At 39.4% G+C, this 27,673-nt stretch overlaps 3 protein-coding genes across 7 annotated transcripts in view; 2 read left to right on the top strand and 1 right to left on the bottom strand.

Annotated features, from left to right (window-relative positions):
- Positions 1-1,510: 1,510 nt before the first annotated feature.
- ABRAXAS1 (abraxas 1, BRCA1 A complex subunit) lies at positions 1,511-24,783 on the top strand (the record flags this gene model as incomplete). Of its 2 annotated transcripts, XM_079920276.1 has the most annotated exons (10): positions 1,511-1,768; positions 3,847-3,937; positions 8,401-8,437; positions 12,156-12,222; positions 14,177-14,370; positions 15,304-15,423; positions 16,410-16,494; positions 19,117-19,231; positions 19,610-20,143; positions 24,460-24,783. In XM_079920276.1, the coding sequence occupies exons 1-9, from the start codon at positions 1,682-1,684 to the stop codon at positions 20,044-20,046; spliced, it is 1,233 nt and encodes a 410-aa protein (XP_079776402.1). In that variant the 5' UTR covers positions 1,511-1,681. The 2 variants fall into 2 exon arrangements, with proteins under 2 accessions (XP_079776402.1, XP_079776403.1); XM_079920277.1 differs by lacking the exons at positions 1,511-1,768; positions 24,460-24,783 and adding an exon at positions 1,870-1,957 and having other exon boundaries at positions 19,610-20,046.
- On the bottom strand, positions 21,950-26,937 carry MRPS18C (mitochondrial ribosomal protein S18C). Of its 3 annotated transcripts, none has more exons than XM_079920279.1 (6): positions 26,641-26,937; positions 25,828-25,880; positions 23,864-23,947; positions 22,758-22,815; positions 22,157-22,216; positions 21,950-22,072 (listed from the first exon to the last, which is right to left on the bottom strand). In XM_079920279.1, the coding sequence occupies exons 1-6, from the start codon at positions 26,738-26,740 to the stop codon at positions 21,996-21,998; spliced, it is 432 nt and encodes a 143-aa protein (XP_079776405.1). In that variant the 5' UTR covers positions 26,741-26,937; the 3' UTR covers positions 21,950-21,995. The 3 variants fall into 3 exon arrangements, with proteins under 3 accessions (XP_079776405.1, XP_079776404.1, XP_079776406.1); XM_079920278.1 differs by having other exon boundaries at positions 21,978-22,094; positions 26,641-26,858; XM_079920280.1 differs by lacking the exons at positions 21,950-22,072; positions 22,758-22,815 and having other exon boundaries at positions 22,130-22,216; positions 26,641-26,858.
- The window catches only part of HELQ (helicase, POLQ like), a 40,674-nt gene continuing 39,852 nt past the window's right edge, over positions 26,852-27,673 (top strand). For both annotated transcript variants that reach the window (XM_079920274.1, XM_079920273.1), the window contains exon 1: positions 26,852-27,353. In XM_079920274.1, coding sequence (XP_079776400.1) covers positions 27,162-27,353 — 192 coding nt within the window. In that variant the 5' untranslated portion in view covers positions 26,852-27,161. The remainder of the gene's footprint in view (positions 27,354-27,673) is intronic.

The raw sequence follows: 27,673 nt of genomic DNA, 5'->3' as shown, positions 1-27,673 counted from the left end.
TATATTCAAGAAGATGTTTGTTCATTTTTTAACTGTTTTTTTTTTCTGTTGTCGTTGAGTTGTAGCTCTTTATATATATTTTGGATATGGTTTGCAAATATTTCTCCCATTCTGTAGGTTGCCTTTTCACTCTCTTGATAGTGTCCTGTGATGGACAAAAGTTTTTAATTTGATGAAGTAGAATTTGTCTATTTTTTCCTTTGTCTTTGCTTTTGGTGTCACATGCAAGAAATCATTGCCAAATCCAGTGTCATGAAGTTTTCCCCAGTGTTTTCTTCTAAGAATGTTATCGTTTTAGGTCTTACATTTAGCTCTTTTATCCATTTTGAGCTGATTGTTATATATGGCATAAGTTAAGGATCTAACTTCATTCTTTTGCATTTGTTGAAAAGCCTGTCCTTCCCCAGTGAATTGTCTTGGCAACCATGTCAAAAATCTTTTGACCTGGGCTTCCCTGGTGGCGCAGTGGTTGAGGGTCCGCCTGCCGATGCAGGGGACACAGGTTCGTGCCCCGGTCCGGGAAGATCCCACATGCCGCGGAGCGGCTGGTCTGATGAGCCATGGCCGCTGGGCCTGCGCGTCCGGAGCCTGTGCTCCGCAAAGGGAGAGAACACAACAGTGAGAGGCCCACGTACCGCAAAAACAAAAAAACAAAAAACTTTTGACCTTACATGTGAGGGTTTACTTCCACTCTCTTGGACTAACGTTTTTTATTTTTTAATCCTTTAGATCATTACTATCCATAAAACACAAATTACGTGAAAATCTCTTCATATTAACAGTGATTATGCTGAAACGACAGCACGAAACAATTTTAGGTAATAAACACATAATCTTTAATTCTACACATGTCTTCAGTGTGTTAGTGAAATATGGCTGCTACACAACAAAACCCAGAAATATGTAATATCAATTCAGTTCAGTCTGATATTTTGCTGGCTTTCATTTAAAAACCATAGCTTTATATACAGTGTGTGGAAAATTGGCAAGCCCTGGTCTTCCTATTCCCCTTACGTTTATATCAAATGATCCATCACAGTACGTTTACACCTATCATTAAATTGTCAGAACAATGTTAAAAAGTCTGTATATTCTTTGAACTGAGTCCTCAATTTTCTAAAAGCAAGCAAACTCTCAAAGAAACCCGTTCCCCTCCTCCCCACTGCATGGGACGGGACATCGCTGGAGAGATCTAGAAAAGACATTCTCTGAAACGGTCGTTAGTATTCCAGAAGTTTCAATGAGTAATGGGCAGCATCTGACACTCTGAAAACTCCAAACGTGGCATTTCCATTGTGATATTATGCCACTAGGCAATGCCTCTATTCTGTCAGAAGTGTTCATTTATTCCACTTTTGCACATATGCCAGGGTCCCTCAGTAGCAGCTAGCCACCAAAAGCGCTGTCCGTGGCCTGGCGCTGGGCAGAGGTGCCCAACACCGAGAGGGACGAACCAGAGCCCTCGTCAGAGCTGCCAGCTCCGCACCAGAGAGTCCCAGCGACTCCCCACCAACCCCGCCCCTCGGGGGAGCGAGCCGCGGCCAATGCGCCGGCGCACATCCCGCCTCCTCGCTCGGCCCCGCCTCGCCGCCTCGCCGACGCGCTGCCGAGGACCCCGCCCGGTGCGGCCAGCGCCGAGCCCTGTCAGCTCGAGCAGCGCGGGGGCGGCGGCGGCGGAAGCATGGAGGGTGAGAGCACGTCGGCGGTGCTCTCTGGCTTTGTGCTGGGCGCGCTCGTCTTCCAGCACCTCAACACCGACTCGGACACGGTGAGCCGAGGATCGGGGCGGGCTCTGGCGTCACCTCAGAAAAGGACCCGCGCGCGCGCGCGCGGGCGCCGTCCAGGCCACCGCTGCCCGGGTCCCGCACGCGGGCTCCCGACGCCGCCGCCGCGCCGTCTCTGTGCAGTCGGGGCTGCCTTCTCCTGCTCCCGGGCGGCCCCGGAGGTGCCTCCGGGGGTGAGCCTTTTCCAGCGTTAGCCCTCCCTCTCGCAACCAGTGTTTATTTCCGCGCCCTGCTCGGAGTGTCTCGCACACCTTCATTTCTCTTTTTCAGTAGTCTCCCTTTTCTGGTTCATTTTGGTTGTGAAGAAATAGAAGGTTCACAGAGCGCTCTCCCGCTACCGCTCGCTGGGAAGGTTGCCGGTTAACTTTCTCCTAACTACCGACAGCGGTTTTCGCAAAGAACTCAATTTTCCCCTTCAGAGCAGCTACTGTGCACGTTTGTTGAAATGGAAGACTTGTAAAGGAATGAGAAATGATGCATCCAGTGGCTATTTTGGGGGGAATCTTAGTAGATGAAGAAGATTAATTTCGTATATTGGATAGCTGACTTTTGTTTGCATTGGTATCAAATTTATTAGCTTGTAAGGCCTGAGCTAGTTCCTTGTCGGATACTTTCGGTTGTAATTTAAACATTTAAGTTTATCCTGAAATATTAGATATTTAAATGCTTATTTCACACTTTCGCCTAGGTTCAAAACCTCTAGGTGAAGTAGTTTTTTTTTAAAAAAATACAGTACCTATTTTTAAAAACTTTCATTTTTATGAAATTAAAAAACACTGTAAAACTTTGAGTCTGAGAAGTAGTGTCCTAGAGTAAGTGTGTAGTAACTTGCTAATACGGTTTAGAGAATATCATACTGAATAAAACCTAGTGATTTCTGCTAAATTTTGTGCCCTTCACTTTATAATAAAGGCTTGCCTTATCCAAAATAGTTTTTTGGCGTAGTCCTAATAAGGCTGGAATTGCTATCTTTCATGTATGCAATTTTAAATACGCTTGTAGATTAACACGTAGCAAAGAGCAAATATATGATGATTTAAAATGTGTGTGGCTGTAGAAATTACTGTGGAATACCTTAGTGTAAACATAACCAGAGTGGGACTGTAAGTCCTCTGTAGCTTAAAGGATTAGCACTTGCAAAGTACCGTAGTGTTAGAGAGGACTCTGTTCCTTAGATCTTTTTCCTAAAGTCCTTAAAAGGTGGTTTGATGGAGAGCTGTACTTGCATTGTCTCTTTTCCAGGGGTTTGTATAGAACGCTAGAGAGTAGAGTTCTGTATTGTTCCCCTTTGATTCCAGCAAAGACTCACATTGTGGAAACATTACTTTTGTGTTTTTCTTTTAATGAAAAAAAAACATTTCTTAAAGCATTTTTAACTAAAGAAGTTATAAAGACTGTAAAAAATTCATTGTCAAGCTCATTGGGTTTCTAAATGTGCCAAGAGAAATAAGTGAATTCTCTGAAACTCAAAGAGATCACTGCTATGGTGGCAAAATGCCTGCATTTTAAAAAGAACCGGGGCTCAGAGCTCCTCTTTTATACAGCAGACTCTAATATTGAATTACAGGTCTTTGATATTGTGCACATGCTTAATCTAAAAACCCATCCTGTGTCATTTCATAGCTCAGAAGCCTCCACTGACTCCCAGAAGCATGTGCCATTAATCCAGACTCCTTGGCCAGTCATTCAGGATGGTCCATTATTGGTGCTGTTCATAGCAACCTAAGATTTCATTACAGATGGGAGGCTTCTATTCTCAGGCTAACTGCTCTACTCCTTGTTCCTTGAACATTGTGTTCTCATTTCTGCCTTTAAGCCTTTTATACTTCCAAGAGTGCTAAAGTCACAGTGGTATTTACAATCTCTTCTACTCGTGTTTTTTAACCTGGTTATGTTGCCCAGGTAAACTGGAATGCACCTAGTCTTTCTTTTGTGTGTGCTCCAGCTGGTAACACACGCTTGTACGTGTTGTAAAATTCTTGGGAAATACTGGTTAGTTAAGTGACTGAACTTGGAAATTCTATCCGTGTATTCCATATACTGCTTATTTTTATCCTTATAGGAAGGTTTTCTCCTTGGGGAAGTGAAAGGTGAAGCGAAGAACAACATAACTGATTCTCAAATGGATGATTTTGAAGTTATTTATACAATTGGTGAGTCACTTATTTCTGTGTCTTCTATTTTGATAGTTTATGCTGAAAGGGGTCAGTATAAGTTACTTTTTAAATTATTAAGAAATAGATATCAGGACTTCCCTGGGTCCAGCGTTAAGACTCTGTGCTTCCACTGCAGGGGGTGCGGGTTCCATCCCTGGTCAGGGAACTAAGGATCCCACGTGCCGCGTGGTGCGGCCAAAAACTAAAACAAACAAAGAAACAAAAACACCAGAAATAGGTATGAATTTTTAAAATCAAATTTTTAATTTTATTTATTTATTTATTTTTGGCTGCATTGGGTCTTCGTGGCTGCGTGTGGGCTTTCTCTAGTTGCAGCCAGCAGGGGCTACTCTTCGTTGGTGTGCATGGCCCTCTCATTGCGGTGGCTTCTCTTGTTGTGGAACACGGGCTCTAGGCGCGCCGGCTTCAGTAGCTGTGGCACGTGGGCTTAGTTGCTCTGCAGCACGTGGGATCTTCCCGGACCAGGGCTCGAACCCATGTCCCCTGCATTGGCAGACGGATTCTTAACCATTGCGCCACAAGGGAAGTCCCAGAAATCAAATTTTAAAGGAATATATTGCACTCATTTCTCAGTTAAAGTTATGGCTATGCCCTAGTCTAAAGCAAGAAACAATATGAGACATAGGAAGCAGATTAAGATTACTGGGGGGAAAGAAGGATGAAATAGCTCCTGTGTATATGTGAGTGGCAGAAAGGTGATCCAGCAAAAGAAAGAACCAATAATAAGCAAGGCCAAGAAAAAAGATAAAAGAGGTTCAACAGAAATGTAAAATGCTGCAGAAAAGTTGGAAGATGAGAACTGAAAAAACTCAGTGATTAAATAATTGGAAACCTTACATAATTTCAGAAGTGTAATGGGGAAAAAGCCAGACTGCAGAGGGTTTGAGAAGTGGGTGGTGAAGCAACTGCAGCTGGTGGCAGCTGTTCTTTCAGAGAAAAAGGGAAACGGAGCTTTAAAATACATAGGGAGTTTTCTGATTCTCTAACATATGCATTTTTTTTCTAAGCATATATATATATATTTTTTTAAAACAAAATTGGTGGTATACTTTATAAAAAATTTGGTGTCATGATCAATTTCTCATAGTAAATAATCCTCTAAATATTATTTCTTATAACTGCATTCTATTCTCTATGGTCTTACTCTTATGACTGTATGTGATTTTAGTTGTCCTTTAAATAAATAAATTATAATCAGAGTTTCCAGTTTTTCATTATCATAAATTATACTACAGGGAACATTTTGGTACATAAATATTCTACACCTATTATAGGTATATTTCTGGAAATGGTGTTACAGTGTCAAAGGGTGTGAACATTTTTAAGGTTCTTGATCTGTATTAGCAAATTGCTTTCCAGAAAGATTATATCAGTTTATACTCATACTGTACTTTTTGTTTGCTACTTTAAAAAGGTAAAAATTGAAGTATATATGTAAATTTAGTACATATGTATAAAGTAAACATATAAATTTAAACTCACCCATTAAAGTCACCTCTGTGGCAATGACTTGGTTTCATGAGTATTTTTTCACTCATTAATACTACACATAATACACACATATAAATGTATGTGTATTTTTATATTCTAAGTGGGATCATACTATATACACGTATAAATATCTCCAAGATATCGTTAGTGCAGAGTAGTATGAATGTGTATAGTTTGTCATTCTTTCTGATGTCTTCGTATTCCCGTTGTATGAATGTACCACAACGTACTTAACCAGCTATGGATGACTTTTTATTTTTTTATTAATACAAAACAATGTAACAATGCACATTTTATGGTGCATATATCTTTGTGCCTTTGAGTATATCTGAAAGCAAAATTCCTAGAGGTAGGCCATTACCTTTTGGAAGAGTCATGTCATCTTAGACTCCTCTACAATATGTGAAAGTACCAGGGTCCCCCTACCCTTATCACCATTGGGTATTATCAAATCTTTTAATCTTTGCCAACTTGATAAGTGAAGAAAAAAAATTTTAATTTGCATTTCTTTTTTTTTGAAGTATAGTTGATTTACAGTATTATATTAGTTTCAAGTATACAGCATAGTGATTCAATATCTTTATAGATCATACTTCATTTAAAGTTATAAAATATTGACTATATTCCCTGTGCTGTACAATATATCCTTGTAGCTTATTTCCTTTATGTATAGTAGTTTGTACCTTTTAATCCCCTGCCCCATCTTGCCCCTCCCCCTTTCTAATTTGCATTTTTAAATTACAAATGAGGTTATGTGTTTGACTTTTGGGGAGACCTTTTTATTTGAAAAGAACACACCTGTTCCATGCTTTGACTATATTTCTGCTAGGCTGTTTTGCTTTTTCTTATTGATTTGTAATGCTATATCATAACTTAAGGAAATTGGCCTTTTGTCATGTGTTACACATGTTTATATTGTTTATAATTTTATTTTCTTAATGTTTTTCTTTCTGTTCACACGAGCGTAAAAAGCAAGCCCTTAGGAAGTCTTTTTTCCCTAATTGTAATTGGTGTGCTGCCCAAAGTATCTGACATATTTTAGGAGTTTAAATAAGCAACCATTTATCAAGCAACTCCACTGTGCTAGGAGCAGTGCTAAGCTTCAAGGTATCTGGCAAGTGCTGTAGTTGCACTCAAGTATTTGCTTAAATTATTTTAAAATGTTGGATTACTTTAAAACAGGTGGCAAGATCTACAAATTACTACATTGCTTTGGTTAATGAGATTTTCATCATTTTATTATACTGTGCCTTATCTACACCAGATTATGTTTGGCCGGTTATCAGTTACAGACTGTTTCTGTTCAGAGAGATTTATCTGAGGGTAACATATGTTTGCTGGAAGGAAAATATCTGAAGAGGATGATAACTTTTCCATTTTTTTTAATAGGCTGAATTACTTTTATAGTAGTATATATATATATAGTAGTATAATGCCAATAACTTTATATACATATCAAGTTATTGAAATGGTGACTTCATGTAGTTTTCTCCTTAAAGATAGCCTTTGCGTGTACAAAGATGCAAAGATGTCTGCATTCTTCAGATGTTTACTTGAAAAGATTCTTCAACAGCAGTTTGATATTGGGTTTCCTCACCTAGATGAAGATTCACAGATTCTCCATAATCAAACTGATGTCTTTGATTTAGGTGACAAATGAAATTGCTAGTACTCTGGGTAGGATCTCCCCAAGGAAGAGAACATCATAGTCACAGGAATTATCTGAAATAGGTGATTACTGCTAGAGTGATCCTGTAAATGGTATCTGACAAAATTTGATTGTTGACACAGGGACACATAAAGATGGGCTGCCTAGAAGAATATGTATTGTCTTGATGACTTTCTGTGTGAATGTCTCACTCCTTTCACTGTTCCCTACTGAATCTTTTTTTTTTTGCAATACGCGGGCCTCTCACTGTTGTGGCCTCTCCCGTTGCAGAGCACAGGCTCCGGACGTGCAGGCTCAGCGGCCATGGCTCATGGGCCCAGCCGCTCCGCGGCATGTGGGATCTTCCCGGACCGGGGCACGAATCTGTGTCCCCTGCATTGGCAGGCGGACTTTCAACCACTGCGCCACCAGGGAAGCCCATAAATGACTTTTTTTTTTTTTTTTTTTGGCGGTACGCGGGCCTCTCACTGCTGTGGCCTCTCCCGTTGCAGACCACAGGCTCCAGACGTGCAGGCCCAGCGGCCATGGCTCACGGGCCCAGCTGCTCCGCGGCATGTGGGATCCTCCGGGACTGGGGCACGAAGCCGTGTCCCCTGCATCGGCAGGCGGACTCTCAACCACTGCGCCACCAGGGAAGCCGTCCCTACTGAATCTTGAGGGATCTGAAAGTTTGGGATGATAGAGGAAACATTATATTCATCTTGATACTTTCATGATTTGTAATGATGTCTTGTGATAGAATTTAATCTGTTTGCACAGCACCTGCAGCAACCAGAAGTTAGATGTATTTAGATGTATTATTTCTATTGACAGGAGAATAAAACTCACCTCTTCAGAGATGTTGGACTTTTTTTCTTTAGTCTACAATTAACATTGACATATCCTTTATGAAAGAACCAGTTGGAATAACAAAAGAATTCCTTTAGCAGCTGTTTTTTATCAGTTGGGTAAAATTACAGCATCACAATTTCAGAACTCAATGACTATAGCAAGTGTGACTTAATCTTTTGTGTGGGCATTACTAAACCTATTTAGAAGGAGTATAGCATTCTATCAGTAGTTATGAGTGAGGTTCAGGGTTTGAATTTTGCCTCCACCAACTTAATCTCTCTGCCTGTTACCTCATCTTTAAAGTGGAAGGAGTGATAACATCTGTCTCATAGGTTTGTTGTGAGGAATAAACGAGATAATGGTAAAGTACATCCTGGCATGAAGTGCTCAATATATGTTATTCAAATGATACTTAATGTAATCATAACTAAAAATTCTTTTTTTCCAGACATTCAGAAGTACGTTTCATGCTATCAGCTTTTTAGGTGAGTAGTAAGAGCAAGTAAATGATCCATTGTGAAAATTATTCTCTGCAAGTGAATTTTTGAAACTAACAAAGTATCTTAGTTATACCTGGTGGTACAGATTAAAATGTAAAGACTCTTTTTAAGTACCTGAAATTCACCTGTTCATTTCAACCCTAATAGTTCTTTCTCTGTATTTATCTGCTTCCTTTAGCTGGTCTTCACTGCCTCTCCCAGGTACCAGTTTACCTTGAGGATTGCTTTTCCTTCTCCCACCCAGTCACTTCATCGCATATTATAAACTCAGCAACACGTTCTCATACATGAACAGCAGCCCTTTTTTCTTTTTATTCCAGTTTATTTTATCATCTGTTTCTTCACTTATATTTTTTAATGTTATCTTTTGTCTATTAACTGGTTAGGTTCTTTATCTAACCCGCTTCCTATTACTTTTCCAGGGTGGAAACTTGTACTCATAGTCCTACAGATAGTAGTAGTACTCTTAGCCCTGATAGGCTATGATATTGTTAAAAACTTTTAATTGAGGTATTTACATAGAAAAGTATATAAATCAATGATGTTTCATAAAGCAAACAACTGTAACCATAAACAACACGGTGTAGTTTTGGTGAAATAGCTTTATGATTTATATAAACCATACATGAAAAATCAGCATTACTGTCTTACAGTCACACTGTATGTACCATTTCTAAGGTTGTGTAAGAGTTGCCATGGAACATAGTGTTAAGGTGAGAAACACCATTGGTAGGTGTGACAGAAGGCTTAGGGTGGTCTTAAACTGCTGTACCAGAAAGGGGCACAGCTCCTATATTGCCTAATAGACAATGCGTATAAAAAATACCTTTTGAATGAGGGACTCTTGGTGGAGACTCATAACAAGTACTTTCTTGAGGGACTCTGGGCCAGCAATGGATTAAGGAGGGAAAGTAAAAAAAAAAAAAGGTGATTCAATACCTTCTGGCAACTACCTTAAATAATTAGACCAACTTAATATGAGTCTTAGAGCCGAGGAAGCCATCTGATCCAGTGATGAGAAACCCATACCTAGGCCTTTTATTTATTTATTTATTTATTTATTTATTTATTTATTTATTGGCTGCGTTGGGTCTTCGTTGCTGCACATGGGCTTTCTCTAGTTGCGGTGAGTGGGGGCTACTCTTCATTGTAGTGCGTGAGCTTCTCACTGCAGCAGCTTCTCTTGTTGCAGAGCACGGGCTCTAGGCACACGGGCTTCAGTAGTTGTGGCACATGGGCTCAGTAGTTGTGGTGAGCGGCCTCTAGGGCACGCAGGCTTCAGCAGTTGTGGCTCGCGGGCTCTAGAACGCAGGCTCAGTAGTGTGGCGCACGGGCTTAGTTGCTCCACGGCATGTGGGATCTTCCCGGACCAGGGATCGAACCTGTGTCCCCTGCACTGGCAGGTGGATTCTTAACTACTGCACTGCTGAGGGAAGTCCCTCAGCCTTTTAGCTTTACAAAATTAGGGGATGGGGGGAAGAACTGGTTAGTGGTAGGGTAAAATTAGTAGAATCCGGATTTCTTGAGCTCTAATCCAACAGCATACTATGCTGTTTCTTTCTTGTTTTAAATCAGGGGTCCCCAACCCCTGGGCCCTGGACTGGTACCGGTGTGCGGTGGGTGAGTGAACAGAGCTTCATCTCCCGCTCCCCATCGCTCGCATTACCACCTGAACCATCACCCCCCACCCCCATCCATGGAAAAACCATCTTCCACGAAACCCGTCCCTGGTGCCAAAAAGGTTGGGGGCAACTCTTTTAAATGATGTAGATGGAACATGTTAAAAACAAAGTCTTCTGATACCATACTTCATGGAATCCGAGCTGGATAAGCTTTAATAACCAGGTTTATGTTTCTGATACAGAGGGTGGCAGAGTACAGCCCCATGGCCTGTTTTTATATGGACCTCTATGAATAGTTAATATATTTTTTAAGAGTTAAAAAAAAAAAAGAACAATGGAGGAATATGTAACAGAGACTGTCCAGCAAAGCCTAAGGTATTTACTATCTGGCCCTTTATAGAAAAAGTTTGTCAATCCTGCTCTGATACATTGGTTGCAAAGTTTGCCACTGAAATACACTGTTTCCCTTATCTCAGAAATCTAGGGGGAATTTGGAAAACAGCCCATTGAAGCCTAAAACTTAAAGTCACTTTAAAAAAATTGCACAGTTTAACATGAATTCTACTGTACAGTATATCTATTTCTACAAAAAAAAAAACTGCCCCCCTTCCCAGAAGCTTCACATAAAAATCAGTGCTTGCACAGAAGACGTACACTTTTATCCTGTTGTTTTATATACCCTGGTGTATTGCATTATGTCCCAGTTTGAGGAGCTCAGGAGTGGACCATCCTAGAGAAACACAGGAATAAACTCTTGTATTTAGATTTTTCATGTTGGAATAAATAGGTAAGATGGAAGGATCTGTTCGATGAGCTGAATTATCCCCCTTTGGTAGGTGGAACACTTTGTAAGTTAAAAAGAAAAAATATATTGCCTATTAGGATATGTTTTTTCCAGTTTTATGTAACTAAATTTTTTCAGTGTGTAGATTAGAATTACCAGTAAAAACCTATTATAATGAATAGTATTTGTCAGAGATTTTGCATAATAGATATTACATCATAGAAAAGAATATTGTTGATCTTGATGAATGTTAAAAAAGAGAATATTATTTGTAATCCCTGGAGGGGAAAGAAAGTTGAAAGTAAATGCTTTAGAATCTTTTAGAATTATTTTTCAATTCTCCCTAAATCTTTGACATTCCAACTACAGAACAGAAGTCACTAAACTAAACCAATACCTATCCTCCACCCTCCCAGCCCCCCAAAACAAAAAAAAACCCAACTCCTAAAGCACTTCTCTTAATTTAAGAATAGCTTTTGGAGGGCTTCCCTGGTGGCGCAGTGGTTGAGAATCCGCCTGCCAATGCAGGGGACACGGGTTCGAGCCCTGGTCCGGGAAGATCCCACATGCCACGGAGCAGCTAAGCCCATGAGCCACAACTACTGAGCCTGCGCTCTAGAGCCCACGAACCACAAGTACTGAGCCCACATGCCACAGCTACTGAAGCCCACGCGCCTAGAGCCCATGCTCCACAACAAGAGAAGCCACCGCAATGAGAAGCCTGCGCACTGCAACGAAGAGTAGCCCCCACTCGCCGCAACTAGAGAAAGACCGCGTGCAGCAATGAAGACTCAATGCAGCCAGAAACAATAAATAAAATCATAGAATAAATTTATAAAAGAAAAGGATAGCTTTTGGAATTAGCAATGAATAAATTGTCTTTATGGTATTGTGCTGCTTCATTACTCACATTACATTCTTTTGTATGTATCATTATTGTAAAAAAAGTTTTAATGAATAAATTGTGAACTAGCTATGTGAACTTAACAAATACCTGTATTTAATGGAGAGTTTGTTTTGTTTTACGTTAAAAAAAAAAGTGTTACACAAACTTATCCTTTAAAGTTCCTCCACTCCTTTTCCTTTTTCATTGCTTATGGACCGCATATTTCTAGCACTTTAAGTCTGTTAATTTGAGAACTTTCTCTCCTATTTAATTTAGAACTTCATCTAACAGGCAATAAGTATATGGATTTTGGTTGGGTAGTTAGGCTAGGAGTAACTACAATTAAAAGTGCTAATAAAATCATTCATATTTTTAGCTTATTTGAAATGCCTTTAATTTTGGCTTTTACAGCTTTTATAATTCTTCTGGTGAAGTAAATGAGCGAGCGCTGAAGAAAATATTATCAAGTGTCAAAAAGGTATTCCCTGATTTACCTTTCTTTTTTTCGTATTATATGTATTATTTTCAGCTCGTAAAAACATGTAATACTTTGACAGAGCTTTAAAGCAGCATTTGTCTTCACAATGTCCTATGTAAAGCAGGTGAGGAAAGGCTTGTTCTTTCCAGAAACTCAAAGGGGTTTCCCTGAAAGCAAAGCTAGTCATTAAAAATCTTCATCTTGTTCTCATCCTCTTGACTACTCTGATTTACATTGATCTCACGTACTCTAGGACTTAATCCATTGCTGTTCTTTTACTTAGCTACAAGTTACTATTTTTCCTAGTGCAGGGATGATTTCCTATACAGCACCTAATCTGGATCCTCTGTAGCCCACTTGGGGTTCAGTTAAAACTTGCTGAATGATCAAAATAGTTTTTTTTTTTCCAAATACATTTTTTCTTGGTACTTTTTTCCTCTTAAAACTTTTTGAGGGACTTCCCTGGTGGCGCAGTGGTTAAGAATCTGCCTGCCAATGCAGGGGACACGGGTTCGAGCCCTGGCCCGGGAAGATCCCACATGCCGCAGGGCAACTAAGCCCATGCGCCACAACTACTGAGCCTGCGCTGTAGAGCCCGTGAGCCACAACTACTGAGCCCGTGTGCTGCAACTACTAAAGCCCACGTGCCTAGAGCCCGTGCTCTGCAACAAGAGAAGCCACTGCAATGAGAAGCCCGCGCACCCTAACGAAGAGTAGCCCCCGCTTGCCGCAACTAGAGAAAGCCCACGCGCAGCAACAAAAACCCAATGCAGCCAAAGATAAATAAAAAATACTAACAACACATTTGTTTAGCGTGTTATAGTTTACAAAACCCTTTAATATGATCTTAATCTTGGAACCAGCTCTGTGGGGTAGGTGATAACATTCCCATATAAATTTCAATTAAAAGCTATTGGGTTCAGTTTACTTACTTAGCAAACCAAGTATCCATACAGGAAGTTAACTAGTTTTCATTGGTGTTTTCTTCATTTAAATTTTGACTAAGGGTTAAAAATGTTAAGACAGTAAATGCCATTAAGAGAAACTAGAGGAAGTTAAGAATTTATTTTCTTTAATCTGTATTGAATAAAATTGTAGCCTGGTAAGTAAATGGAAAGTAATTTAACTGCAAGTCAGTTTGCATGCTTTATAAAAGGTAAAGTGTATTCTTAAGTGTACGTTTTGTTTAATATAGGCCCCAAATCTTGGTAAATATTAAGAAAGCCATTTTTTTTAATTTTTTAAAAAATTTTATTATTTATTTATTTTTGGCTGTTTGGGTCTTCATCGCTGCGCGGGGGCTTTCTCTAGTTGATGCGAGCAGAGGCTACCCTTCATTGCAGTGCGCAGGCTTCTCATTGCGGTGGCTTCTCTTGTTGAGGAGCGTGGGCTCTAGGTGCGTAGGCTTCAGTGTTTGTGGCACGTGGGCTCAGTAGTTGTGGCTCCCGGGCTCTAGAGCACAGGCTCAGTAGTTGTGGCGCACGGGCTTAGCTGCTCCGCGGCATGTGGGATCTTCCCGGACCAGGGCTCGAACCCGTCCCCTGCATTTGCACTGGCAGGCAGATTCCCAACCACTGCACCACCAGGGAAGTCCCAAGAAAGCCATTTTTTAAAAAGTTTATTTATTTATTTTATTATTATTATTATTTTTGCGGTACGCGGGCCTCTCACTGTTGTGGCCTCTCCCATTGCGGAGCACAGGCTCTGGACGTGCAGGCTCAGCGGCCATGGCTCACGGGCCCAGCCGCTCCGCGGCATGTGGGATCTTCCCGGACCGGGGCACAAACCCGTGTCCCCTGCTTTGCAGGCGGACTCTCAACCACTGCGCCACTAGGGAAGCCCAAGAAAGTCACTTTTAAGGTTTCCAGTTTTACTGCTTGATTATGACAGTAAGATACATAATAACTGTAACCATTAAGGTATTCGCCTGATGTTTTTCTATATTTTCTTTCAGGATGTGATTGGTTGGTATAAATTCCGACGTCATTCAGACCAGATCATGACATTCAGAGAGAGACTGCTTCACAAAAACTTACAGCAGCATCTTTCAAGCCAGGAACTTGTTTTTCTGTTATTAACACCGAGTATAATAACAGAAAGCTGCTCTACTCATCGGCTGGAGCATGCCTTATACAAACCTCAGAAAGGGTAAATGTTGGCCAGTCACTGGCTGTTTTCAGCTAACAGAAAAATGTACTCAATATTTTTATTGTACTTTTTATGGCTTACCAACTATTTTCGTATATTGTTGCATTAGATTGTCACAATAACCCTTTTTAGCCTTTCTTACCATCGGTTCTTTATATGGGAGAATGAAGGTCAGATAAGGAAATTAGAAGCCCAGTATGGAATGATGACTTGTGTTTCTGGCACTGAGGATTTGCTCTTATTTACCATAAGGTGGAAAAAATATGCATGCTTTAGGTATTGGTTGCTAAGGAATATAATGTAGAACTGAAGCCTGCATACCTGAGCAGCTTTTCTCTAACCTCTGCCAGGAAGCAGGGTGGTTCTTGAGGATCCACCAAAATGAGTTAATAGGACTCCCCACAGGTTATATAGACAACATTTTCATGGAGTATGAGAATGAAGTTAAAAGAGTACCAAGGGGGCTTCCCTGGTGGCACAGTGGTTGAGAGTCTGCCTGCCGATGCAGGGGACACGGGTTCGTGCCCCGGTCCAGGAAGATCCCACATGCCATGGAGCGGCTGGGCCACAACAGTGAGAGGCCCACGTACAGCAAAAAAAAAAAAAAAAAAAAAAAAAAAGAGTACCAAGGAAGAGTAGTTTTATCATTCACGAAAGATAGGATGAATCGCAACAATACTGCCTTTATTTTTACATGTGGTGATCAGTTAAAATAACCATTAAAGTATTTTTTCACAGTTATCTTACACTATGCACATTTCACAGTTTTTAAAAGCTATTTGCCTCAAGTCAGTAAATTCTGTCATGGATAAGTAGTAAGGAATGGGGTTTTGTTTTTTAATCTTGTAGGGGAAAGGTAGTCTATATACTAATAAGTAGATGCTAATCTTTCACTTTATTTTAAATTTATTTTTAAAAATTTTATTTCTTCAGGCTTTTTCATAGGATACCTTTAGTGGTGGCCAATTTGGGCATGTCTGAACAACTGGGTTATAAAACTGTATCTGATTCCTGTATGTCCACTGGTTTTAGTCGAGCAGTAAAAACACACAGGTGAGATTCTTCAACTGCTTCCCCACTAAACTTAACTCCTATTCATTTTTTGAAGTTAATTTTTTTTATTACACAAGAATAAAAATGAAAGGAAAACTGACTAATGACATTACTCAAGTAAACCAGACTTTTAATTTCTCAGTATTTCCTTCTAGCACCTGTCCATTTATAAAATACAAAAGAGAGGGGCATTGTTGTATAGCCTACATATTTTAACATATTTATTCTAAAAATAAGGAGCTAGCCTCAAAATAGTAATTTTCTAAGGCAGCAGTTCAGATTAAAGGCAAGAAATTAGATTGGATATGAAATAAAGACAAAAAATGAGGCTTTAGCCAAGACTTACTCACACTGTAGACTGCTGAGCTATAACATTTTTGTGGGCAATAAGGGAATAATTAATGTCAGAAATAACAACACTGGTACTACAGGATACTTACTAAGTGTAAACTTTATGAGAATAATGGACTAGATTTCATTTATTTTTGTGTTCCCACAGTGCTTAACAGTGTCTTATAGAAATTGAATACCACATTTCATTGATACTAAGACACAGTTTTACATTTATCTCAAATTGGGATTTTTACAAAACATGCCTTAGAATTGTTTTTCTTTTTTCTTCGTGGTATATAAAATAATGTTGCCTCTTTCAATCAATGATGACTTAAACTCAGTAAAATAATTGACTGATCCTATTGCCAAGAAAGAACCACCCCCCCTTCAGTCTTTATCTGTTTTCATTGAACCTCTTTTCTGAGTCCTGGAAATAGTACTTAGGAGGCTAAAAAGTTTGCTGAGGTGAAGATAGATAACTAGGTTTTCTGGTTGGTTTTACTTATTCTGTAAATAAGTAGGTTGACAAAATCATGGTCCCTACAAAGCCAGTAAAAAGAATCATCTATTGTTCCTCAACTACAAATAAATTTTTCATTGTATCATTAAATGAGTTCTGTACATTTGCCTGAGGAAATGATAATATTTTACAGCTCTAAATTTTTTAAAGAAGATGGATCTTTAAAGGAGGTACATAAGATAAATGAACTGTATGCTTCTTTACAAGAGGAATTAAAGGTAAGTTAAAAAAACATTTAAAGATCACCTATAGAGTTCATATCACATTGCTCACTGAATATATGTTTATGGATAACCTGACAGTTGATTAGACATAAATTTTTTATTAGTTTAGCTTCAGTAACAAAGGCCTCCATCTTGGTGGGCTACGAAAACAAAAGTTTTGTCTCACTCACATTATATCTTGGCTGCAGCTCTGCTCCTGTTCTAAATGTCATGTTCATTCTAGGATCCAGCCCATCTGTGGGACATGCTCTTCTCATGTCCCATGAGCAGGAAAGCTGGTGTAAATTCACAACAGCTCTTAGAATTTCTGCTCAGAGCTGGCCTGTCACTTCCACTCACATTTCATTGGCCAGAGGATGTCATGGCAATAGGCAGGGAGATATAACCCTTTTACAGGATAAAAAAGGGAGCAAATATTTGGGAACAAAAAAGTCTACAACAGTACTAAGTTCTACCTCATTGTGTCCATTCAGGTCCCTTGAGGGGAGGGAGCAGGAGTGGCAGGGAGACTTGCAATGTAAGTTTGACACCTGAGGAAGGAGACAGGGAAAGGAGAATGATTGGGTAGGAAGAGCTTTAGACTGCAAGGCCTGAAAAATTTCAGCCAGGCTGATGGAGAGTCTTTGAGCAAAGGCATCCTACAGGAATAGAATTATACTGATATCCTCACTGTGCTCAGTCGGTGGCTAAGAGCAACCTAGGGGAAGCATGACCTAAGCACAAGCACAGTAGTGGACCCAAAAAGATGGCACCTGGAACTGTCAGTCAACTCTGCTTCCTGCAAATGGAGATCTGAGTAGTATATTCCATGGCCACCATACTCACCAATAGAGCACACTAAGAGAAATGGGGTTAATGCATTTTACACACTGATAATATTGCACATTGTTTTTTAATATAATACAGGAATTTTAGAAAATAGGAAAACATCCAGAATCCTACCATTGTAACTTAACTCTTTGCACTTTCCAATTTTCTCCAGTTTCCCCCTAATGTATACATGCTTTTACACTGTTGACAGTGATGGGGACATAGAAATTTGTGTCATGATTTTTATTTGATGTACAATTAAACACTTTCCACATTTTAGTTCTTTTTAATAGCAGTATATTTCTTAGAGCAGTATATTAGAACTCTAATGTGAAAAGTACCAACTTGGGGACTTTCCTGGTGGCACAGTGGTTAAGAATCTGACTGCCAGTGCAGGGGACATGGGTTCGAGTCCTGGTCCAGGAAGATCCCACATGCCGCAGAGCAGATAAGCCTGTGAACCACAACTACTGAGCCTGCGCTCTAGAGCCCGCGAGCCAAAACTAGTTCGCCTGCGTGTCACAACTACTGAAGCCTGCGCACCTAGAGCCTGTGCTCTGCAACAAAGAGTAGCCCCTGCTCGCTGCAACTAGAGAAAGCCTGCACGCAGTAATGAAGACCCAACGCAGCCAAAAATAAATAAATTAACTTAAAAAAAAAAGTACCAACTTGGGCTAAATTAGGGAATGTAGAGGTATGTGAGAGGAACTGTGGGCAGAAGGCCACTGAGCTCTAGGAAGGAACTGGAACCAGGAGCTTGAATGCCATCAGAACTTTAACTCCTGGGAGTTCCCTGGTGGTGGTTAGGATTTGGCGCTTTCACTGCCATGGCCAGGGTTCAATCCCTGGTCAGGGAACTGAGATCCCACAAGCCGCACTGAGTGGCCAAAAAACAAACAAACAAACAAACTAACTCTCTCCCTTTGTGTCTGCCTGTTTGTTTCCTTCATAGTATTTACAGATCTTGCTGTTTATTCACCCACTGGCTGACCAAAGAGCTAACCTATAGCTTCTGCATTTAATCTCTTCTATTCAAGAGATTAGGATTTGCCAATTGGCTATTGTAATTATCTCTGCTTGGGTCAGCTAGGGTGAAAGTTGGTGAAAGGGTTACTGGTGAACTCTTACGGCAGGATGAACAAGTTCATGAGAAATAGGCTGGGCAGATGTTCCATGAAGTATCCACTAAAACTGGCTCTAACAACCCATTACACTATAATTGGAAATTAGTTACTTCTGATTTGACACTATTCTAAGAAACATCATGTTATATAAATTTTTGTTACTGATCCAAGATATATTCCCAAAATGAAATCACTGAGTCAAAGGGTATTAGTACTTAAAAACTGATGACACATAAGGCCATTCTGCTTTTCAAAAGTAGTTTTACGGGAATTAAAATCTTCAGTAGTTTTCTTTTGTAATAGTGAAAGTCACTTTGTTATTGGCAGTTTCTTAAATGTTTGCAATAAGTATGCATCTCAAAATAGTACAGTATTTTTTGTTTTGAAGCAGTTAAATATTTTTGTTTTTTATTTCTGTGTATTATCTAGGAAATAACTTGAATGATAAAACTTTGTATAAATAGGAAGTTAATACATCTGGAAAGCATTTTGTAACCTATGAAGCACCATACAAATGCTTGTTGGTGAGTTCCTCCAGAAAATAGCAAAATAAAATAAAATTTTTATAAAGGAAAATATTTGATGTTATACACCATGAAGGATTTTATATTATTTGTGAACGTAGATTGTAGTATTACAATTTGGAACTTTATCTATGCTGTTAAATTACTTTATTTTCCAGAGTACATGCAGTAAAGTAGAACACAGTGAGAGAGCAGTAGAGAAACTACTAAAGGATATAAACAGATTAAAACGAGAAATTAAAAAAAGAAAGCAAGCACAGATTCAAGCAACACGTAAGTAAAAAGTTCACATATCACTACTTTCTGTGCTTTGAAGAAAAATTCTCACTGATTGGAATTATGGATGAGCTGCTTGCACTAACTGATCAGTTTGTTCACTTTAGGATTAAAAATAACTTTCATTAATACTCTTAAATCCCACTGAACAGAGAACATGGTACTACTATAGATATACTACCTTGATTTTAAAAAATATAACAACTTTAATTTTCTCTGAGGATATTGTGGCATATAAATTTGGGATTATCATTTCTCTTAATTTAGATAATTCAATATGATTCTTTAAGGTCTCTGACTTTACTAACAAATAGATAACTATAAAACCTTTGTAGTATAAATACTGTATGTTGAAATATTTGTTTGTTTCTTTAGGAGAGAAGAATGTCCAGAAAGATCCTCAGGAGAACATTTTTCTTTGTCAAGCTTTACAGACCTTTTTTCCCGATTGTGAATTTCTTCATTCATGTGTTATCTCCTTGAAAAATAGACATATTTCTAAAAGTAGCTGTAATACCAACCACCATCTCAATGTGGTAGACAACCTGACCCTAATGGTGGAATATACTGACATTCCTGAAGCTAGTCCAGCTGGTAGTGCGCTGCAAATGATTAAGCGTAAAGCTTCAGGTACAGATGGTGGATGGCAATTCAAGAAGTCACGGCTGTTAGAGATACAGAACCAACCATCTAAAACAGATACTGATAGTAGTAACCAAGAAAAGGCATCCACAGTGAGCAGCCCAGAAACAGATGAAGAGATTGAGAAAATGAACGGTTCTGGTGAATACCCACAGTCTCCTACCTTTTGATTCTTTTAGGCCGAAAGGAGATTTTTCATCAGAAGAAGGGTAAAGCCAAACATGCCTATTGTTTTTACTATGTTCAGCTCTTTGCAATAACACATAGGTAAGTTCTAGTTCATTTATTTTATAAAGTACTTTAAATTGAGTCAGTTCAGAATTTGAGTACAGAACAAAGCCTGGTAATGCAATGTTTGGGATCAGCAGTTGGTTAGTTAGGTGAAAAGGCCAGTTAAGTGGGACTCAAATGATACATAAATAAGGTGTCTATCAGAGATTTCACTTTAACATAAAGCAGAAGTGTACATTCATCAAACTTTTGTTGCAGGGCCAGGAACTTTTTTACGAATGTGTTGGAGTTCCTATGTAAATCAAACCCATTACTTACCCTATATAATCCCCAATTTTAGTTTCTTTAAAGAAATTTGCAAAGCAACCTAAGTACAAAATGCTACTAGGTTTTTTCATTTTCCATTCCCAATCTTACTTGTCCTAACCACACCTAATTTGACAACTATTTTTTTTTAAAAGCTAGTTATCTTTATCAAGTCTTCTCAGAGCCTTTACTTGGTTTTCACTGCAACTGAAACTTTATTTTTAATGCTCATATTCATCACTACAAAAATACAACTGATAAGGTCTGGGAACAAAATAGATGACTCTTGGTAATGTAGAACTCAACAGGTTAAGAGTCATGGGCTTCCGTGTGATTTTTAAGGAGGATGTAAAGCCCCTGTTTAATCCAGTGAGTTGGTTAAGTGGAGGTTGGTTAAGAGAGCTTTTACTGTTTGTTTTTTCTATTTATCCTTTCCATAACAGAATTTCCCATAAAGCATACACATCACATGACGCCTTCATGCTTTACTCACTGGGTGAAATGCTGAACCCACATGTTGACCACTGCTCTTCCATCACTTATTTCCTAAATGATAGAGCAAATTCATAGCTAGTATCAAAAACTATCATCTTTTATCTATGTGTTAACATGCATTAGTTACCATGGAGTGTTTATGAAGCCCACATAATACCAGGGATGATTTGTGCAAATAATGAGTTGCTGTTGGGATTGCTTTACTAGTTACATAAGAAGCACAGGGCAGGAGAGGAAATGGGGTTCATTCTGAACCCTAATGTTAAAATAATTAAGTTTGATGTCCCAACTTTCAGGGTACTAAATGAAAAGGAGGAAAAGAATCCTTGTAGGACATTTTTTCTCAGTTATTCTCCATCTTTTGGCGATCAGTTTGTATCACTGGAGTAAGAGAAGATGATACAACAGATTGCCTATGGATCGGTTTATTTACAGGACACTACCAGTTCATGATAGACTAGTCCAGGAGTAAGTGTTAGGTCCTGTGACAGACAGCACCACTGTTCATCCCCACATAACATCTCTACAGAGGGAAGACCCATAGTCCTAGCCAGGCATAATTATTTACGTGTTAGAAAATCTTCCTTAGCAATTTCAAATCCACACCCTATCATGTGGGATTTGTACATTATATAAGCATTCCACTTTCCCGCACCCATATCCCTACAATACTATTTACAACACAGAATCTGGGCCTAAAGTAAAATCCCAATACACGTCATCCCTTCCATGTTTAACATCTCATTATCAGTGGTATGCTGTATGAGCTATTTGGGGGCCAGATATAAGTGAAAATCCCATAGTACCTTTTTTTAATTCATATGTATGTAAAATATAACAAGTATTAACATTTTAAATAATCTGATTTACTTAATGAACATTCTGATATGGAGAGGAAACTTCACACTTGAAACACTTTTTCCTCATATAATTTCAAATTATTAAGAATTAAAAACATAATACTTTATAGTTTGATAAGATTTAGCCTATCAGTTCTCTACTCAAAGGTTATTAAATCTTACAGTTTGAGCCAGTATTAATACCACACAACTATAAAATAAATTTATTGATGATAACTTTATAGAATTTATTCCCTGTATTTGATGTTACAAACTTTAGGGTCTTTGAGATATGCAGGATCCTTGTATGTAACTGGCATAAACCCTGTAAAGAGATAATGAAAGTTCTTCACAAAAGATAATGAGCAAAATTTTGGTTAGCATAATTCAGTTTTTCAGATGCTCTTACCCATTATTTGAGCTCTCTTAATTGCTTTTGTGATTTCTTTTTGTTTCTTCCCACAAAGACCTATAAAAGAAATTGCTTTCTTATTCGTAAAAAATGCCAGTAATCAAAATGCATAACAAATGTCTATGTCATGGAAGGATTGGAAAACCTGTAAACAGCCAGATAGTAACTATCTTAGGCTTTGTGGGCCATACAGTCTCTATCATCATTACTCAATTCTGCTGTTGTAGCTCAGACACTATGGAAACTAAGCTATCTACAAAAACAAGTGGCAGATCCGATTTGGCCTATAGGCAACAGGCCCCTGGTTTAAATAATAGCCTGGGGATGATTATAGTATACTCCCAAACAGCAAAGCAATTTTTTTTAAGCCCAAGTTTTCTACATATTGTCAGCCTATAGTTAACTGAGTATAAGAAGACATGCAAAATAATTATCCTTTGGCCTAAGAAGAGGCTTTCTCAAACTAGCCATAGTAACTGGTGTCATAGTAATTTGTAGCACTATTTGAAAATCTGCCAGTTTCCTTAAATAACAGAAGTAGCTTTATATAAGTTCTTACCTACATTTAAGTTGCTATAATATATAGAAAACAAAATACCTGTTATGTGCCTTCCATAAATGCATCCAGTAAATGGAGAAATGAACTGGGATAAAAGCTGTTTTGAGTTATATTTGAAAAGGAAAAAAATTTACATTAATACACTTGTTATTCAATCTTGAATGGTAAATTAAAAAAAAACCTTATGCCACACCTTCAAGTTATGTAAAGGTTTATTAATACATTTCAGACAAACTTCAAAAATACGAATAAAAACACTGAATTATGTTCATTCTATTAATAGGTCATCTTTTTAAATAACTAAAGTAATCACTAAAGTTGACATCTCTTATCCAGTGTGTCAAAAAGTCTATACAACGGATTAATGAGCGTATTCTTTCAGTGCTAAAGCTGTTCTCTTGACTTTTCCACAGATAACTTTTCTCAAATACTGTTGCTTTTATAACAAGGTACAAAACACTTCATCTATCATGATAGGCTATCACATAATATCAGACTACAATGAGGTCTTCAAGATGCACAGGTACATCAGGCCGTTTGCTGTTATTTAGGTTTTATTAATTTAAATTCTTTAGCACTTTCTATGTACCAGGCATCATTCTAGGCACTATGCATAATCCTAATACGTTGCATTTTAAAATTCCTTGGCTTTTCTCCCACCAAGGCAGCTATCACTTTATACTACTGTCAGTATACTTAGCTCCAGCACCATTCTCTCCCCTAAATTTGCCACTTTTAATTTGCTGAGTGCTCGACAACAGATAAAATTACATTTGAAATAGCGATATTGGTGGTGAGGTACAGAGATCAACTTCACCAGAGGAGCTTTTCCCAAACTACTGAACTCCACCAACTGAGAATCACTGCCACAGCGAGCTACTGTAAAGACATTTTGGGCAAAGAAAAAAGAGGAATGCTAAGCTGAATTAACAGTAAATGAGGGACAGCCAAGGGGCTCTTATTTGAATAAAAGAGATGCCTTGTATCAATACGTAGAAGTATAACGAGATCTGAAATTATGAAGTCGCTAAAACAGTCACCCTACACAAAGCCTGTTATAAAAACTGACTTGCTTCTCTATTGTATTAATAAAGGAGCCAAAATCCCAAAATCAAGTATCATAGTGAAGTAAAACCAGATCTCACCTGTACATTCTTATAATCTACACGTTTTCCACACAAGATACATTTTTTCAGAGGCTCCTTATAAGGATTTTCCATTGGAACAGGCTAAAGGAAAAAAATATATGATAATATAGTTTGTATTAACTTTGAATCGAAAAAACTTAAAATCTTAGGTTACCACATTTAAATCTCTCCAAGGGATTAGTTGTACCTTTTTACTGTGAAAGAGAATACAACAGCTAGGCTTGTAAAGGAAAAATCGAGTATTTCAGAAAAAGATTCACTATTTTAAAGGTTTCAGTGTACTCAAACATATTTTGTGCAAGTGTCTTGTTTAAGTTTGGCTAAGGAGGAATTAAGTCATGGAGGAGGATTCTGGGGTAAAATACAATCTTTGGAGAAAAAAGGGCTTATGGGAGGGGGAAAAAAATTCAAATCTTCGATAAATGATTCTCTCCTCAAATGCTTTGTCCAGACTGTAGGTGACTAAAAACTCTCAGATTTAAATCAAGAAAAACTTAAGCACAACAGATACCATATGCAATTCTTAAATTATAATCCCTAAATCCATCCCCATATTTCTTCAGATGTTTTATCACTATTTCTCTTGTAAAAAGACAATGCAGGACTTCCCTGATGGCACAGTGGTTAAGAATCCGCCTGCCAATGCAGGGGACACGGATTCGAGCCCTGGTCCAGGAAAGAGCCCACATGCCGTGGAGCAACTACCCCGTGCGCCACAACTACTGAGCCTGCGAGCCACAACTACTGAGCCCGCGTGCCCGTGCTCCGCAACAAGAGAAGCCACCGCAATGAGAAGCCCGCACACCGCAACAAAGAGTAGACCCCGCTTGCAGCAACTACAGAAAGCCTGCGTGCAACAACAAAAATGCCAATGCAGCCAAAAATAATAAATAAGATAAAAAAAGACAAGGCTTAGCGTAATACTATCAGGTTCTTTGACTACAATTTTATGGCCCCAGACTGTTTTGTAAGTTTCTGTCAGCATTTTTCGTTTTTCTTTGTTCACTACTGCCTCTAATGCTTCTATCACAAAGGGCTCCCTCCTAAAATCAGTTTAGGTGTCTCCAGTATAGATTCTTAATGTAGAAATGGCTATGGAAGTCCCTGAACCGCTGTAGTTGTATGCAAATTTTCAAATAAATGGGACTGTGTGCCTTTTTCTGGGAGAGCCCATAGCTTTCATTAGTCTTAGTGGGTTTAATGACCTAAAGAGGAGCTCTAGTAATTTCCTTTACTCTCTTGACTATGGTGTGAATTAGATGACCGAGATGGACGCTCAGAGGGACTAGAGGGGTTCTTCTGTTTTTTTCCAACTCCTCAAATGTTCTTAATCCAATTTACATTCAGCTTACCTGTAATGACTGTGTTCCTTCTCTACACTGTGCAAAGTGCTTTATATGGTCTGATTAGTGTCAAATTATCTTTGCATGTAGCAAGAAAACCTATACTGCCCAAGCCCAATGATAGTACTTGAAACCCATAAAAATACATCTACAGTTTAGAAGAGACTGTACTTAATGTCCTGGTATAAAACTTTAATTTTGATCCCGCATTGATTAAAGCAGCCGCCACCCAGCCAAAGTGATGAATAGGAGGAAGACAGAATTGAATTTGAAATGAGGAAGAGAGCCAAGGTATATGTAAACTTTGTACAATCCCTTTGTTAGGTTTTCTGCAATTACTGCATGCACCAAAACTACCTTTTTAAATTCCCAAAGCACATATCTAGGAAGCAAAATATGGTGTTACAGAAGCCATGCTTCTTGCTAGGAATCTAGGGATTCTCTTACTTCAAAATTCACTTAAGTAACTACTCAATAAATTATAATTTTCCAACACAGACTAATGATTATCATCTTAATTGTTTTTGTCCTTCAGCTGAACTCTATTCAAATAGCAAAGACATAAGAACTTGGTCGTATTTGCAAATGCTTTATTACAAGTAAGAAAAAAATTCTTACCAGGTCCTCATTGCTGGTTACCTGTTTATATTGTGAACAACTTCTCCACAGCACTGCAATTAAACAGAAACAGCGACGAACTAATTATTTTTGTTAGCTGAGCAGCTAAGGAAAGATTTTGCTTCTGTGGAGGCGAGATGAATTAAGGGACCTAACAGAAAAGAAAGGTTTTATGTTCATTATATTAACAAGGTTAAATGAAGGTTAAAAGTCTTCAGATTTGAGGCAGAGTTAGACTTAGGATAAATGTGCTTTCTGGGGCTTTGGGAAAAGGGCATATATATCTCCACCCATATAACCTCCCTGTTCCGGAAATTTATATTCCCTTCTCTCCATGGGAAGAGACAGATTTTAATGCAAACTGAAAGGCATTGTCATACCAAAGGAAAGTGAAAAGATTTTTACAGACAAGCACAAAGTAGATAAAAGTGCAGAAATGATAGATTCCAGGGCCCATGTCACAATTTCGCCCAGATCTGGGCCCTCAGACATCTGGAATTTGCTGCTAGGTGACTGAAAATGCTCCTTCCTTACCAAGTCTACCCGAAGATCTTGGGCAAGTCCCTGCCTCTTTTTAAGAATCACCCCATCACTCTCCTCGTACGTTTAAAAAAAAAAAGTACTGGGCTATATTTCACGCCCTCTTCAGCTTTAAAATACTAGTCACGGGCCACTACAGATTCCCATTTACCTTGGAGAAAACTGCCTAGACACCGGAGTCCTTTAGCTAACAGTGACGACTCCACCGACCTAATTAGGGCTAAGCCAAACGGCTGCAATGCTATAAAGGAACCTAGGATATGGAGACTTTACCTGCATGAGCCCCAGAATCTGTGAGGCAGACAGCAGCCGTTACGAAGTGCTTTAACGCTCTCCTTCCTAGCCCACTGCAAAGGGCTACCATAGCTGCCATGGTTCGTTGCTCCTCCTCTTCCTTTCCTTTTTCCAAATCGTCTGGACAAGCCACTTCCGGTATGCTTCCCCTGTTAGCCCAAGCACTCGGTTCAAAGGTTCCGAAGGCGAGCGCTGGGAATCCAAGGAAAGAGCAGGTGGGGATTTCTATACACTTGCGCAGTACCTTCCCGTTCGCCTCCTCTCCCTCTTGCCGCGCCGCAAGATTGGACGAAGAGAGGGCGGGCTCCTACGTCTGTGCTTCCGCTTCCGGTCCCAAAGCCCTGACAATTGGTTTGTGATCCTTCCCAAAGGTGAATGGAAAGGCGAGCGCAGTTTCCGCCTGTTGCTACCTTCCCCCTGTTGCTGCGCGCACCCCTTCACTGGGGTTTGGCAGCTGGGTCACGCAGAACGACATCCGGGCAGGGCCCCCAGCCCCTGCCATGGATGAAGGTTGTTCCCGCATCCGCCGGCGGGTGTCGGTCCGCAAAAGGAACCGTCGTAGCTTGGAGAGCGTTTTTGCCGCCCTCACCGCGGCCGAGCTTAAGCCCGGCGATGAGGAGAAGGAGGACGAGGACGAGGAGACGGTGGCTGGGAGCCGGCGGCGAAAAACCATGGACGTGCAGCCGGTCGAGGTACAGCCCCGTCACCTCTCAAATTCCCCTGAGTTCCACGTTCCATTTCCTACCTGTGGGTTGATGATACAAAGCCAGGTCTCCCACTGCGCATGCTCACTGAAAGAGGCGCGGGAGACCAGCTGAAGAAGGCGTGGTTGGAACGCCAAGAAGTTTGGCAGTTCCCTTCCCAGGTGCAAACAATTGACCAATTATCTACTAGCCTTCGTGGGCTTACCTCGTCTTTGTTATCGCTGTTAATCCTCACCTGTGAGGTGTTGCACTGTTAGCCCCATTATTATATAGATATGAAACCCCGAGGCAGAAGTTGTACATGCAGC

The sequence above is a fragment of the Stenella coeruleoalba genome (assembly GCF_951394435.1).
Source record: "Stenella coeruleoalba genome assembly, chromosome: 4".
Classification (NCBI taxonomy): Eukaryota; Metazoa; Chordata; class Mammalia; order Artiodactyla; family Delphinidae; genus Stenella; species Stenella coeruleoalba.
The sequence above is the reverse complement of the archived record's forward strand: the minus strand, read 5'-3'. Positions and strand labels throughout refer to the sequence as shown.

Bases quoted from the DNA above. Each gene is read 5' to 3' on its own strand.
- MRPS18C (XM_079920279.1), bottom strand. From the start codon at position 26,740: ATGGCAGCTATGGTAGCCCTTTGCAGTGGGCTAGGAAGGAGAGCGTTA. The intron at 25,881-26,640 runs GTAAAGTCTCCA...GTTTAATTGCAG, and splicing joins AGATTCTGGGGCTCATGCAG to TGCTGTGGAGAAGTTGTTCA. The intron at 22,217-22,757 runs GTATTTTGTTTT...TTTCTTTTATAG, and splicing joins TTATGGAAGGCACATAACAG to GTCTTTGTGGGAAGAAACAA.